Source organism: Macaca nemestrina, chromosome 4, assembly GCF_043159975.1.
Source record: "Macaca nemestrina isolate mMacNem1 chromosome 4, mMacNem.hap1, whole genome shotgun sequence".
Taxonomy (NCBI): Eukaryota; Metazoa; Chordata; class Mammalia; order Primates; family Cercopithecidae; genus Macaca; species Macaca nemestrina.
The window spans coordinates 144972882-144988709 of NC_092128.1; the positions used below are offsets into that span (position 1 = coordinate 144972882).

Below are 15828 nucleotides of genomic sequence, written 5' to 3' on the forward strand. Positions count from 1 at the left end.
GCAAGGGCCTTGCAACTCTTTGATGGCTGGGATTAATTTACAATTAAGAGAGGTTAATTTGGTAACTTTTGCTGTGGAGATGAGAATTTACAATGGTCTCTTTGGTTACTGTCTATGGCCTGTGGGCGAGCTCTCAAATTCATCTGAAAATTGACCTTCAAATTTACCCAACACATAGTGGCCAGGATAATCTAAATGTGATCGTATCATTCGAGCTGGTTCTCCAACTCATTCTTCTACCGTACTTTCATCCCACACATTTTGCATTTTTTGGTATAGATTTATATTTATTGTTTAATTGAAATTTTGTTAAAATAAAACATACATGGTCTCCTTCAACTTCTGTAATCTCCATGTTGCTACATAACAATGATTATGTTAGTATTTCTTGACGTGTAATTTTAGACATTTTCAATTGACTTCCTATTACTGAAGATGTCGATTTAGTTTTCTTACACTACCCACACCTCACATATACATTTTGCCTCCTCCTCCTTCCAATAATTATAGCATAATTTGTGTTTAAATCGATATGAAATATTTACATTTATATGACTACAATATATTGCTTAGAGCTGAGCCACAGAGTATATGGAAGTATAGTTTGTTTATTGGAGAGCTTTTTTTTTTTTTTCTGTATTAATTGCTTTGCTTTTTCACAAGCTGTTTTGTGTCTATCAGTAAAATGGTTGAGATAAGCGTCTCGGCCAAATCTCATGTTGAAACGTAATTCCCAGTGTGGGAGGTGGGGCCTAGTGGGAGGTGTCTGGATCATGGGGGTGGATCCCCATAAATGGCTTAGTGCCAACCTCTTGATGATGAGTGAGTTCACATGAGATTTTGTTGTTTAAAAGCGTGTGGCATCTCCCACTCTCTCTCTCTTTTGCTCCCACTCTTGCCATGTGATAGGCTGGCTCACCTTTTGCTTTCAGCCATGATTATAAGCTTCCTGAGGCCTCATTAGAAGCCAAGCACCATGTTTCCTGGACAGTCTGCAGAACAGTGAGCCAATTAAACCTCTTTTATTTATAAATAACCCAGTCTCAAGTATTCCTTTACAGTAACACAATGGCCTAACACAGTCAGTAAATGGTCCCAAGCTTTTTGAGAAGAGTTAAGAAAAACATCTTAATGCAGTCAAAAACACTAGGCAATCAAACAATTTTGCCACTTCCCACCTCCTTTAGAGACATACCTCCTGGAGCCCTGCATCCTCCTGCATCCACATGAGGCTCTAGGAGGTTTATCTCTAAAGATGTGGGAATAATGGATCTCTTCGTCTGCTACATGGCTGTCACCCTAGAATGTTAGTTACCCTGGAGCATCTCTTCATCATCTTCCTTACTCGATTTCTTTGTTTTGCTGGAACATGTGCTTGAGTATCTTCCCCAAAACAAATTCAGAGAAGGGAAAATTGTTAAGAGCCTACATTTATGCAATGGATTTACTTCGCATTTGCTCCTGGCCCAAAGTATTCTATAGATGACTGTTAAGAGTTCTAAATTGAACATTATTTTTTTCTCTCAAAATTATTTAAGCATTCTTCCATTGTCTTCTAATATTTCTACAGAGAAATCTAATGCCAACTATATGTCATCTGCATTTACTCTCTGAAAACTTTCAGGACTTTTTCTTCATCCAAGTTGTTTTGAAATTTTACATTTACATTTCTTGATGTGAGTTTAGTTTTTGTTCTTTTCATGAATTATGTAGGAACTGGGTGGGATCTTCTAATCTGAAAGCTCACATCCTAGAGTTCTGGGAAATTGTCTTGCATTATTTGTTTCACGACTTTCTTCTCTCTGTTCTCTCTGATTTTCTCATTAGTGGATGTTGAACCTACTGGACTCATCTGATTTCTTTTGATCTTTCCTCTCCTAATTTTCATTTCCTTTTTTTCTACTTTTTAGAACATTTCTCAATGCTATCTTCCAAATCTTTACTAAATTATTTATTTATATTTAATTTCTGTTTTATAAGAGATAGAGTCTTGCTATGTTGCCCAAGCTGGACTCTTAACTCCTAGGTTCAAGTGATCCTACTGTCATAGCCTCCTGAGTAGCTAGGACTACAGGTCTAACTTTTAACTTTTATTTTTTATTCTATGATTTTTTTTTTTTTTTTTTTTTTTTTTTTTGCGGTGGAGTCTCACTCTGTTGCCCAAGCTGGAGTGCAGTAGCGCAATCTGGGCTCACTGTAATCTCTACGTCCAGGTTCAAGCAATTCTCCTGCCTCAGTCTCCCAAGTAGCTGGGATTAGAAGCATGAACCTCTATGCCCAGCTAATTTTTTCTTGTGTTTTTAGTAGAGACGGGGTTTCACCATGTTGGCCAGGCTGGTCTCGAACTCCTGACCTCAAATGATCCACCCACCTCAGCCTCCCAAAGTGCTGGGATTATAGGCATGAGCCACCGCACCTGGCCTTATGATTATTATCTTAATATATCTATTTGCTCTTGGTTTATAAACAAAACAAACATTCTATATCTCCTAAGTCATTTATTATAGTTTTAAAGTTTGTTGTTTCTGTTTACTGTTTTCCGCTGTTGTTAACATCTTTTACAACAAAGACTCTACTGAGATGTCTAGTGATCCTGCCTTTCCTTTCTTATTTTAGAGCAGGACTGCTTTATGTAAAAGGATGAAGCCTTATAACAGGCATGCCATACTAATAGTTAATGAGCAGAACCCAGCCATTTTCGGGGTACCCCCAGCTGTCAGATCTATCAGCCTTTTCCTTAGGCTGAATAATTTTCTCTAAGTGGATTCTTCAAACTCTTGCTTACAGAAGTAATAGAGACTAGAGGGGTAATGGAGCTGGAAAGTCATCCCATTTCATATGCAGCCCTGTTATTCTCTGTCCAAGGCCACCTCTGTGAACCACAGTTCATCTTCTCCAGGGAGTAAACCTCCCATATTCTGCCAGATGAGAAAGGGCAGTCTCTGGCTGTGCAGAGTTGAAGAAAGGATCTGGAGACATAACTGCTAACTGCATCCCTTCTTTTCAAATCCCCCTCTAGCCATCAGAAATGTCTGTCATCTCCAATTCCTGAGTCTCTGGGGGCTTCTGGCTAGACTGCATTCTTCAGCTCTCACCACCCCCACCCACCTCATGCGGGAGGCTGGGTCTCAGCTTCACCCAGCTTGCTCTGCCAGTTGCCATTACCATCCTCTTTCCATCTTCCAAAATTTTGTACATGTCTCTCTTCCCTGTGATCACTGCCTAACCTGTTGTGGGTTTTTTTCCTTCTAAGTTGCCATTCTCTCTATTCCTTTGCTATCATTTTAACAGGGTTTCAGGAAGGTTCACATATAAATGGTGTATGTTCAGGCTATCATGTTATATTACACAGCAATATCGGGCTATGGGTTCCTCCCTGAGTACGCCAAATCATACCCAACCAAGTGTGCTCCTTCTGTTCTCCTGCCTGGTCCACCCTTATCCCTCTCCCAATTTCAATTTTCCTTTATTTTTTTTCTTTTTGAGACAGAGTCTCACCTGTCACCCAGGCTGGAGTGCAGTGGCATGATCTCAGCTCACTGCAACCTCCACCTACCAGTTTCAAGCCATTCTCCTGCCTCAGCCTCCCAAGTAGCTGGGACCACAGGTGTGCACCACCATGCCCCGCTTCTGTTTTTGTATATTTCAGTAGAGATGGGGTTTCATCACATTGGCCAGGCTAGTCTTGAACTCCTGACCTCAGGCGATCTGCCCACCTTGGTCTCCCAAAGGGCTGGGATTACAGGCGTGAGCCACTGTGCTCAGCCCCCTCATCTTCAATTTTCTATCCCTTAATGGTCCTTCAGGCATTACTTCAAACAAGAAACTTTCTCAGACCCCCCCTGCACGTGCTGTGTGAATCTCTAGCTGGCATGTACCTTGTGCTGAACTGATCTGCTTGTATATCTGTCTTCCTCCCTAGACAAGAAGTAAGTAGGCAAGGAGTATCCAATGGTCTATCTCCAGCGTGAAGAAAACTATCTGGCGCATAATAAGTGCTCAATAATACTTGTTCAACCAGCTCATTTCCAGTAACCTCGTTGTGGAGGCATTTTCATTCTTAGAGAAGTACAAAAAATAAGGCCATGTTTATTTGCCAGTGTCCTAATAAGAAAGGCTAATGAGAGAGCATCAGGAAATAAAAACAGACAGATGTTTTGGAGAGCCAAAGTCCAGGGACACAAAATAGCTTCCAGCAGGGGTGATGTATATTTTCCTAGTGATTCTAAGTGAGTATATGCTTATTCAGTAGAGAGAGATTTAACAGGTTTCTCAGCTAATGCTGCAGATTTACATCCATTTAAGATAATTTTCCTTATCTCGAATCTATTTTTCTCAGTAACCAAGACACTTAACTGATTTGTACAAAATTCATTTGAGAAAGAAATAATCTACTTCAGGCAAGGACACACTCTAAATAGAGACACCACAAATCCAATAGAAAATGGAGAATCTGTTTGAGAATCGGAGGTGGAGTTCTGCCTGGAACATAGGGGCTTTCTCTCCAGCATCTTGACACTATATCCAACCTCTTTTGTCTGTTTTACAAGCAGAAAATAAGTAATTCTTAAATCTGAGAGCACAAAACAAAGAACTCTCCTAATCCAACCAAGATGCACACAAATAGTTTTTAGACAGTGTCTCACTCTCTTCCTCAGGCTGGAATGCAGTGGTGCCATGACGGCTTACTGCAGCCTCGACCTCCCAGGCTCACGTGACCCTCAGCCTCAGGAGTAGCTAGGACTATAGGCATGTACCACCACCATACCTGGTTAAATTTTATATTTTTTGTAGAGACAACGCTTTGCCATGTTGCCCAGGCTGATGGGCTCAAGTGATCTGCCCAAAGCAACTGGCTTCCCAAAGTGCTAGGATTATAGATGTGAGCCACTGTACTCAGACCCAATTTTTTTTTTTTTGAGATGGAGTTTCACTCTGTTGCCCAGGATGGAGTGCAATGGCACAATCTTGGCTCACTGCAACCTCTGCCTCCCTGGTTCAAGAGATTTTCCTGCCTCAGCCACCTGAGTAGCTGGGATTACAGGCGCCCGCCACCGCACCCGGCCAATTTTTGTATTTTTAGTAGAGACAGGGTTTCACTATCTTGACCTGGCTGGTCTCGAACTCCTGACCTCGTGATCCACCCTCCTCAGCCTCCCAAAGTGCTGGGATTACACCCTCAAGTTTTTTAAAAGACAAGAATCTCATGCAAAAAAGTTTAAGTTGAAACAATAGCCTATCAGTTTGGCATTTTTTACATGCTAATACCCAGTATTGGAAGGGTCTAGTAAAATTCTAATAAGAGTAGAATTACTATAGATTTTCTGGAGGAAAATATTACAATACATATCAAGAATCTCCAAAAATATCCCTCTACTATACACCTTTAGAAGTGTGGATTCAGAAAATAAATATCAAATTAATACAAATAAAGATGTGAGTGAAAAAATATTCAATAGAAGGTTATATATAATAAAGAAAAATTGAAAATAACCTAAATTTCCAACAATGGAAACAGATCATCATTAATAACATCAGAAAATACTCTTGATTTAATGTTAAATGAAAAAGGGAAAAAGTGAGATAACATACACTCATAACCTGTATAGAAAACTGACTCAAAGACAATATACAAAAACATCAATAGATGCTGTCCCTAAGTCATGAGATCACGGTGATTTGTTTTAGAAAAACAAAAATCGAAACCATAATGAGATACCATTTCAACCAGTTATAATGGTTACTATTAAAAAGTAAAAAAAAAAGACAGATGCTGGAGAGGTTGCAGAGAAAAGGTAATGGTTATACACTGCTGGTGAGAATGTAAATTACTTCAGCCATTGTAGAAAGCAATTTGGTGAAGTCTCAGAGAACTCAAAGCAGAACCATTTGACCCAGCAATCCCATTATTGGGTATATACCCAAAGGAATATAAATTGTTCTACCATAAAGACACGTGCACAGGTATGTTCATTACAGCACTATTCGCTGTAGCAAAGGAATGGAATCAACCTAAATGCCCATCAATAGTAGGCTGGATAAAGAAAATGTGGCACATATACACTATGGAATACTACGCAGCCATAAACGAGAATGGCATCATGTCCTTTGCAGCAACATGGATGGAGTTGGAGGCCATTATCCTAAGCAAACTTACTCAGAAACAGAAAACCAAATACCACCAGTTCTCACTTATAAGTGGGAGCTAAACACTGAGTACACATGGACACAAAAAGGGGGACAACAGACACGGGGCCTACTTGAAGGTGGAGGGAAGGAGAAGGGCGAGAATCAAGAAACTATCTATTCAGTGCTATGCTTATTACCTGTACGATGAAATAATCTGTACGCTGAACCCCTGTGACATGCAATTAACCTATATAACAAACCTACACATGTTCCCCTGAACATAAAATAAACATCAAAACAATAATAATGGCCAGGCATGGTGGCTCACACCTGTAATCCCAGCACTTTGGGAGGCCGAGGTGGGCGGATCACCTGAGGTCAGGAGTTTGAGATCAGCCTGACCAACACGGTAAAATCCCATCTCTACTAAAAATACAAAATTAGCCAGGCATGGTGCCACATGCCTGCAATCCCAGCTACTTGGGAGGCTGAGGCTGAGGCTGAGGCAGGAGAATCACTTAAACCCAGGAGGCGGAGGTTGTGGTGAGCTGAGATTGCACCATTGCACTCCAGCCTGGGCAACAAGAGTGACAAAAAAAAAAAAAAGAAGAAGAAAGAGGAGGAGGAGGAGAAGGAGGAGAAGGAGAAGGAGGAGAGGAAGATGAAGAAGAAGAGGAAGAAGAAGGAGAAGGAGAAGGAGAGGAACAGGAGAGGAAGAATAAGAGGAAGAAGAAGAAGAAATAAAATATAAAGCTTTTTGTATTGAGGCTCTTTCTATGTTTCTGGAACACTTTGATAACAACTGAACGTGTTTGCTTAGGTAATCTCTCATAAGCAACAGGAGTACTAAGTGTATTTATTGAAGAGGAAACTAAAATAAAAACTCCCCCAAGAGTTACAAATAACAGTGGAAAATATCACAGACTTAGGGGTCTACACCCATTCTGACGACCCATCAAGCTCCCTGAATGACTGAACCAGAACTTACTTGGTGGGACGATAATCCGGAATGGAACGGTCCAGTGAAATTTTCTCACTGAGGTAGGAATTGTAGCCATACTTCTCATGGGGTCCCTTAGCCTTTTCTTCTTCAGCTGGGGAAAGAGTAGCCGGGAGGCCCCCTTTACCCCGCCCACCATAACCTTCAATGAGCCCAAGGGATTTGGATAAGCCTAGAAAAAGTGGGAGAAAAAAGAATTATTAGAAAACCACCATACCAGGATGTATTACTCAATCTCTGCTGCAGTTTCAACAGAAATTTTAACATTACCTGTCACAGAAAAAATGATGTCCTCAATTTATCCCACTCAGGTATAGGCCCTGAAAACATTTGTATTAGAGGAAGGTCAAGGCCACAGAGCGTTCTGGGGTTAAAGTTTGGTTACCAATTAGAATCCTCTACCTCTGTCTCTACCAAAAAATACAAAAATTAGCTGGGCGTCGTGGTGCACGCCTATAGTCCCATCTACTCAAGAGGCTAAGGCAGGAGAATCTCTTGAACCCGGGAGATGGAGCTTGCAGTGAGCCGAGATTGCACCACTGCACTCCAGCCTGGGCGACCGAGTAAGACTCTGTCTCAAAAAGAAAACCCAATAAATAAAAAAGAATCCTCCCTCTCCTTTTGGGAACTGGGATGAGATGGGGGTCTGTAAGAGGGAGAGACCCTCCACAGTAGGAGAAATGAGGACGAAAGAGGACACAGGAAATGAGATCGAACGAGGGCCATTATTCATGCCTGTTTCCCTTTTGCTAGGAGGAACTACAGCAAGAAGAAATAGCACAGAATAAAAACAGCAAGTCCACAGATAACTGCCAAACTGCAGATGCTTTTGCTTCATTTGAACAGAAAGCGACATACAGATTGATTTGTATCCTGAGTTTAAAGGGTCCAACATTCTGACACAGCTCTTTCCCTAATGGTTTTATTTAAATTTTATCTAAATGGCAACAGGAAATACAAAATGTTTGAGAATAAATCACAGAGGAGAGGAAAAAACCCACACGGGTGATAACCGTGCCAAGCAGACTTGGAAGCCTCTGTAACAAGCCTCACTGAGCAATCTGCAAGCTCCCAGGATGGTGGCAGCTCTAAACCTATTATTCCGTTATAGGATAAACAGCTTGATGGGCAATTTTTAAATCCTGGAGTTATGGGAGGTTTTACTACTTAACCAGAAAACTTTCGTTGTTAAGGGTTCTCATTGCCTTCCGCCATTTCAAATGTTCCAGCCACTCAGCACACACACGCACACACTCGCACACACTCACACACACACTTTATCCATTTAAATAATGGAGATCCAATATCCAGCATTTCATTGCTGCCACTGACAGAAAGAAGAAGGACCAGCCTCCTTGGCTTTGACAGCCTGGGCAGCCAGAAGCACCCAGAAGGATCCAAATCTCCCACGAAGACATCCCCTAGGCAAGTCAAGAGCCAAGAAACCTGCTCCAGTCTTGAGATAGTTCTCCGTCACCTAGTGGCAAAGGTTGTATTCGCTCTCCTGCTTCTCTGAGAACAGAAATTTATTTTCTGTAATATCAAGATCAAAAGCAAAGATTGTGCGAGCACCTCAATCAATGTCAGACGAGCATCGTTTTTCTGCTTGAGAATCACTTCCATCGTCCAATATGTTCTTCAGGAATCCTGATGTCTTTTCTTGCTGCCCTCATTTCCATAGAGACCCTATGAGCGGAGAATTAGAGAACTCCAGCACTTTCTACCTGCTCCCTCATGTCGAATCTGCTGATGTGTAACAAATATTCCAATGACATCCCCTGAACTGCGCTCAAAACTCCACAAGGACTCTTCCCATGTTGAGTACAAACACCTGCGCTTGGTTTTAAAATCACGTGTGATGCAACATTACTAGTGGGAATGTACAGGTGTCCCGCCACTTTGGAAGACAGTTGGGCTGTTCTTCAAAATGCTTAATATAGGCTGGGTGTGGTGGCTCATGCCTGTAATCTCAGCACTTTGGGAGGCTGAAGTGATCACCTGAGGAGTTTAAGACCAGCTTGGCCAACACAGTGAAACCCAGTCTCTACTAAAAATACAAAAATTAGCCGAGTGTGGTGGTGTGCACCTGTAGTCCCAGCTACTTAGCAGGCTGAGGCAGGAGAATCACTGGAACCCAGGAGGCGGAGTTGCAATGAGCAAAGATCCCGCAGCTGCAGTCCAGCCTGGGTGACAGAGCAAGACTCTGTCTCAAAAACAAAAACAAAAAATGCTAAATATAGTTACCACATGACCCAGCAATTCCACTCCTAGGAAATTTCTACCCAGAAAAACGGAAACATTCATCCCCCAAAAAACTGGTGCACAAATGCTCACAGTTGCATTATTCTTATTAGCTAAATGTCCATCAGCTGATGAATGGAGAAACAAAATATAGTATCTCCAGACCAATGGGATATTGGGCAGTATAAAAGAATGAAGTAGTGATACAAGCTATGACAAGAGTTAACTTTGAAAATGTTATGACAAGTAAATGAAGCTAGTCACGAAAGACCATGTAGTGATTCTATTTATGCGAAATGTACAGAACAGGTGAATCTGTAGAACCTGAAAGTAGATCCGTGGTTGCTTTCAGTAGGGAAAGGGGAACTTGGGGAGAAAATGGACAGAGACTGTTAATATGTATAGGGCTTTTTCCTGGAGTAATGGGAATGTTACAGCATTAGATCATGGTGATTCGTGCACAAATTTGTGAAGATACTAAAAACCACTAAACCATATGCTTTTAAATAGATGAATGATATGAGCTGTATAAAATATCTCCATACGGCTGAGCGCTGTGGCTCACGCCTGTAATCCCAGCAATTTGGGAGGCCGAGGTGGGTGGATCACTTGAGATCAGGAGTTCGAGACCAGCCTGGACAACGTGTGAAACCCTGTATCTACTAAAAATACAAAAATTAGCCAGGTGTGGTGGCGCACATCTGTAATCCCAGCTACTCGGGAGGCTGAGGCAGAAGAATCATGAACCCAGCAGGTGGAGGTGGCAGTGAGCCAAGTTTGCGCCACTGCACTCTAACCTGGGCAACAAAGCAAGACTTCATCTCAAAAAAACAAAAATTCCCCCCAAAACTGAGATGTTAAGAGAAAAACACTTACGATAGACAATTCTATTCACAGCAAGATGAAAGGCTATCCAACATGAAAATTTTCCAGCAAAATACCTAAAAACGCTCAATAAAACAATTTTAAAATATTTAAAATATATAGCTGATCTTGCAAGAAAGAAAGGGAAACTCCTCGAGGTAAGTTAAAATAGGAGTTGAGTCTATGTCTGCTCTCAGGGAGGGAGAGGATGGGTTGCTCATTAACTAAAAGCTGCAGTTTCAGAGCTCAAGCATGCACAGGATATGGGATTTTGGGTTCTCTTGAGAAATATCACTGAAACTGAAATATCTGCAAAAATTTAGGTCCCTGAAAGATTGGATTTTTTTTTGTGTGTGTGTGCAAATCCAAGGAAACGCATAATGAGACAAACAAGAAGATAGTCTCTGGATGTGTTCAGAGTGGGGGTAAAAAAAATCCCAACCCAGGACTTGAGACCACACATGTGTTTGTCTAAATTTACACGGTCTCCAGAGGTTAGAGAATTGCCATTTAAAATTATAAGCTCTTAAAGAGAGTACTCAAGACAAATAGAAACACAGTCATAAAATCTAATTTTTAGTATTTTATATGGAGGAAGGAGCCCATCTAGGCAAAAGTGTCTGGGCCCACAAGAGTCATTCTACAGCCCTGGATCCCTTGACTTTAGCTTTTTATCTATAAGTGACAAACAAAGAAGGAAAGTAACAAGATCTGAAGTGTGGCCAATAACAGCACAAGGACTGAGCCCAGACACTAACAGTAATGACAGCAACCATTTATTGAGTACCCACCGTGTGGTGGGCACTCTGCTCAATGTTTCACACTTATTTTACCATTGTTTCATCTAATCTCTTGACAAGCTCAGGGGGAAGGTATTATTACCTCTGTTTCACAAATGAGGACACTGGGTCTGAGAATGTAGGAACGCAGGAACTTTTCTTTTTTTAAGGGATGGTCTCACTCTGTCGCCCACGCTGGAGTGCAGTGGTATAATCACAGCGCATTCACTGCAGCTTTGAACTCCTGGGCTCAAGCAATCCTCCTACCTCAGCCTCCCAAGTACCTGAAATTACAGGTGCGTGACACTAACCTAGCTAATTTTTTAAAACAGTGTGTATAGATGGGGTCTTGCTATGTGCCCCAGGCTGGTCTGGGACTCCTAGCCTCAACTGATTCTCCCACCTTGGCCTCCCAAAATGCTGGGATTACAGGCGTGAGCCACCACACCTGGTCAAATGTAGGAACTTTTTAAAGGTTCTGTGGCAGCTAAAGGAGGATAAAGCCTGGACTCTGAGGCAGATTATGAGACCCTGTTGCAGGATTCTTGCAGCAGTGTGTGCGAGAGACGGCAGGAAGCTTATTTTAAGGCAGCGGTCATAGTGATCAAACGGAATGGAGAGATTTGAGGGTTGTTTAAGAGATACCATCCCAGGGCAGGAGACAAACAAGTGCTAAGGGTGAGAGAGAAGGAGGAACTGAGCAAAACTGAGGTTTCCAGGTGAGTGATAACACTGCCTGAAAAGGCAGGGCATACAGAAGAGAGTGTGAGAAGGTAATGAGTTCCATTCTTCACATGTGGTACACGAGGCATCCATGGGACATCCAGATGGCATCAGAGTCCAGTGGAAAGTTGAAGCACATGAGAATGGAGGCTCAGACAGCAGAGGAGGCCTGAGATACAAACCTCACTGCCATCAGGACAAGCAGGCTAGAGACGTGGCAGAGGGTGCAGAGAGGACAGCCCAGGAGCAAGAAGCAGAAGGATAGACAGTGTTCAGCAAGTGCTGACTGACTACCCTATCCCTTGTCTATTTCCACCAACAGGAGGAATTGCATCCTGCAAAACTTTTTTCTTTTCTGCTCTCTATGCCTGGCCTCTCACTTATGCTATATTTGAATCCAAAGACTTCAAGAGACAGACTTAGGAAGAGAGAAATGTCTTAATAAGAAGCAAGCAGGCCAGGTGCAGAGGCTCATGCCTGTAATCCCAGTGCTTGGGAGGCCAAGACAGGGGAATTGCTTGAGCCCAGGAGTTGGAGACGAGCCTAGGCATCATAATGAGACCCGACACCATCTCTACAAAAAATAAACAAATTAGCCTGTGCCTATAGTCCCAGCTCCTTAAGAGGCTGAGGAGGTAGGATTGCTTGAGCTCAGGAGTTCAAGCCTGCAGTGAGCTACGATTACACCACTGCACTCCAGCCTGGATGACAGAGTGAGACCCTGTCTTTGAAAACAGATAAATAAAATAAAAAGTAAGAAGACCTCATCTCTGAAAAAAAAAAAAAATAACTAAGTGTTCAAGCTTACTGGTTGACTTCAGAAATCCATTTGTCCAGCCGGGCACGGTGGCTCATGCCTGTAATCCCAGCACTTTGGGAGCCCAAGGTGGGCATATCACTTGAAGTCAAGAGTTCAAGACCAGCTTGGTCAACATGGTGAAACCCTGTCTCTCCTAAAAATACAAAAGTTAACTGAGATTTGGGTGAGGACACAGCCAAACCATATCAGGTAGGATGCTCTATCTGTGAGGCTACAGACACAGCATCAAGACTTTCCTTTCTGGCAGGAGACAGCACACTCAGAAGGGGCAATTAAAGAGACATTACCAAAGTATTTACAGAGATTGTGAAGGATTAAGGGAAACCAATAAGGAATAACAAGGGTTGGTGAATGACCCTAAGGCTAGCAACAGAGGGGGAAGCAATTACCACCCTAAGGTCTGCAGAGAGTTACTTGCAGTTACACACCCAGTTACTTGCTACAGGTGCAAGTAGCACCTGTAGTCCCAGCTACTTGCAAGGCTGAGGCAGGAGAATCATTTGAACCTGGGAAGTGGAGGCTGCAGTAAGCTGAGATCACACCACTGCACTCCAGCCTGGGCAGCAAAGCGAGACTCCACCTAAAAAAAATCATATATATATATATAATATTTTATATATATATATAATATTATATATATATAATATTTTATATATATATATAATATTATATATATAATATTTTATATATATATATAATTTGTCTCTGCAGACCTTAGGGTGGTAATTGCTTCCCCCTCTGTTGCTAGCCTTAGGGTCATTCATCAACCCTTGTTATTCCTTATTGGTTTCCCTTAACCCTTCACAATCTCTGTAAATATTTTGGTAATGTCTCTTTAATTGCCCCTTCTGAGTGTGCTGTCTCCTGCCAGAAAGGAAAGTCTTGATGCTGTGTCTGTAGCCTCACAGATACAGCATCCTACCTGATATGGTTTGGCTGTGTCCTCACCCAAATCTCATTTTTAATTGTAGCTCCCATAATTCCCACATGTTGTGGGAGAGACCCAGTGGGAGATAATTGAATCCTGGGGGCAGTTTTCCCCATACTGTTCTCATGGTAGTCGATAAGCCTCATGAGAGCTGATGGTTTTATAAGGGGTTTCCCTTTCACTTGGCTCTCATCCTCTCTTGTCTGCCACCATGTAAGACGTGCCTTTTCCCTTCCACCATGATTGTGAGGCTTCCCCAGCCATGTGAAACTGTAAGTCCACTAAATCTCTTTTTCTTTATAAATTACCCAGTCTTGGGTATGTCTTTATCAGCAGCGTGAAAAGAGACTAACATACTACCAATCACGACTGGAAGACTTCTCCTGTGGTCCCAAGTTTAGGTGCTCTCCTTAATGGCATAGATGGGGTCACCTCCAGTGCCTGACACACAGAGAGTTCTTAAAAACTGTTAGGTAGATGGATGAATAGAGATCAGATCTGGAGAACCAACTTGGGGCCATTTATTACAAACTGAGTATTTCACTTTTGAGAAAGCAAATTAAATATCCATATGGAAAGCATATAATAAGAGAAGAGGTGTTGAATATATTAAATATTGTAGTATATTCATATTCACAAAGAAGAGAATCTTCACTGATGAATGTCACAGAGAATTAAGCCTGAAAAGAGCCATTTGGTGTGGCAATGAAAGGCACTGGTGACCTCTGAGACTGTCAGTGAAGTAAGTGTTTCTAGGGTGATAAGGAAATGAGTCACCAGGTACAGCTGTCACTCAGTGAGGATGCCCAGGCTGGAGCAGGTAGACATCTCATATTAAGAGTGTTTTTTAATTCAGCAAAAACCAACTAGGATATACAATGGAAATAAATCTATTTCTTAAAGTAACAAATATTACAGTATACCTAAGAATAACCAGTAAGAAGAATACTTGAAAATGTTACTAAATGCAATAAAATAAGACATACATAAGTGGCAGAGAAGAACATGTCTTTGAGGTGGAAGTTGGAATGTTGGGAGATTGTTAGGAGATTCTCTCTCTCTCTCCCTCTCTCTCTCTCTCTCTCTCTCGCTTTCTTTCTTTCGAGTTGGGGGTCTCACTCTGTCACCCAGGCTGAAGTGTAGTGGAGTGATCTTACCTCACTGCACCCTCAAGCTACTGGGCTCAAGGGATCTTCCTTTTTCAGCCTCCTGAGAAGCTGGGAGTACAGTCATGCACCATCATGCATGGCTAATTTTCTTAACTTTTGTAGAGATGAGGTCTCCCTATGCTGCCCAAGCAGGTCCCGAACTCCTGGACTCAAGTGATCCCCCTGCCTCAGCTTCCCAAAGTGCTGAGATTACAGGCATGAGCCCCTGTGACCATCCACTGCCTTTTTAATGCACAGGTTTAACATAATTTCAAAGGGGATATTTTTTTTTTCTGGAACACAACAAAACATTCTAAAATTAACCTAGAAGAACACAGAGGTTAGAACATTTAGAATTTTTTAAAACACAAAAGACAGAAAAGGAGTTGCCTTCTCTGACATTAAGCTAGAAAATAAAGCAATAATCATCAAAGTGGCATGAAGACTGGGAGGAAATTTTAAATATACGTTGGGAAGTGAGGCTGTAAAATACATGTTTTCTCAGATAGTCATCCAGTTTTCCAAACATAAATAAAAATAACCTCCACTTTTGAAATTTTAGAAATTCCCTTCTAGTGCAGGCAAGCCAATGACTGATTTTTGCATGACATCTTGAGTGAATGATGGAGGAGCTCCATCTCACACGGAGACCAGAAATCCTCTGAGGGCCACACGGTTGATCACCGCTTAGCAAGAGCACATCACTCTGCTCACGTCCGTGGTAAACTTCAGCCCAAGCTACAAAGGCTCGATGGCGGTAGCAACACGAAAGAGCCAAGGTTGTAAATCTACTCTGAGCTGCCTTCCCACCTTCCTTCATACAAATGAGGACATGATTTTCTCCAGGGTTACGGTGGAAACTTATGGGTTTACAGATAACCGGCATTATTCTTTTAGAAATAGAGATGGTACACACGATGGAGGCACAAACTCCAGGATAGATGGTGACCGCAGCAAAAGGCAATCTGGTGCCTTGTCAACTCATAAAGCTCCTCATCATCGCAGCAGCCCCAGCCCAGCATGCAGAAAATCTCTCTCTCTCTCTAAGCCAAGGAGCCAGCGTGTCATGCGGCCTGTCTTCCACTGGGCAGGCATTTGTTTGGAAGTTTCTGCAGAGAGGCCAGAGCCCTCCTGCAGATCCACGTCTCAGGGAGATCCTACCTTATGCTAGATCATATGGAAGTCAATAAAACTTA

At 42.1% G+C, this 15828-nt stretch overlaps 1 protein-coding gene across 4 annotated transcripts in view; it reads right to left on the bottom strand.

Annotated features, from left to right (window-relative positions):
- GALNT17 (polypeptide N-acetylgalactosaminyltransferase 17) overlaps window positions 1-15828 on the bottom strand; it is a 606009-nt gene that overhangs the window by 391157 nt on the left and 199024 nt on the right. For all 4 annotated transcript variants that reach the window (XM_071095316.1, XM_011715329.3, XM_071095315.1 and 1 more), the window contains one exon: window positions 7118-7301. In XM_071095316.1, coding sequence (XP_070951417.1) covers window positions 7118-7301 — 184 coding nt within the window. The remainder of the gene's footprint in view (window positions 1-7117; window positions 7302-15828) is intronic.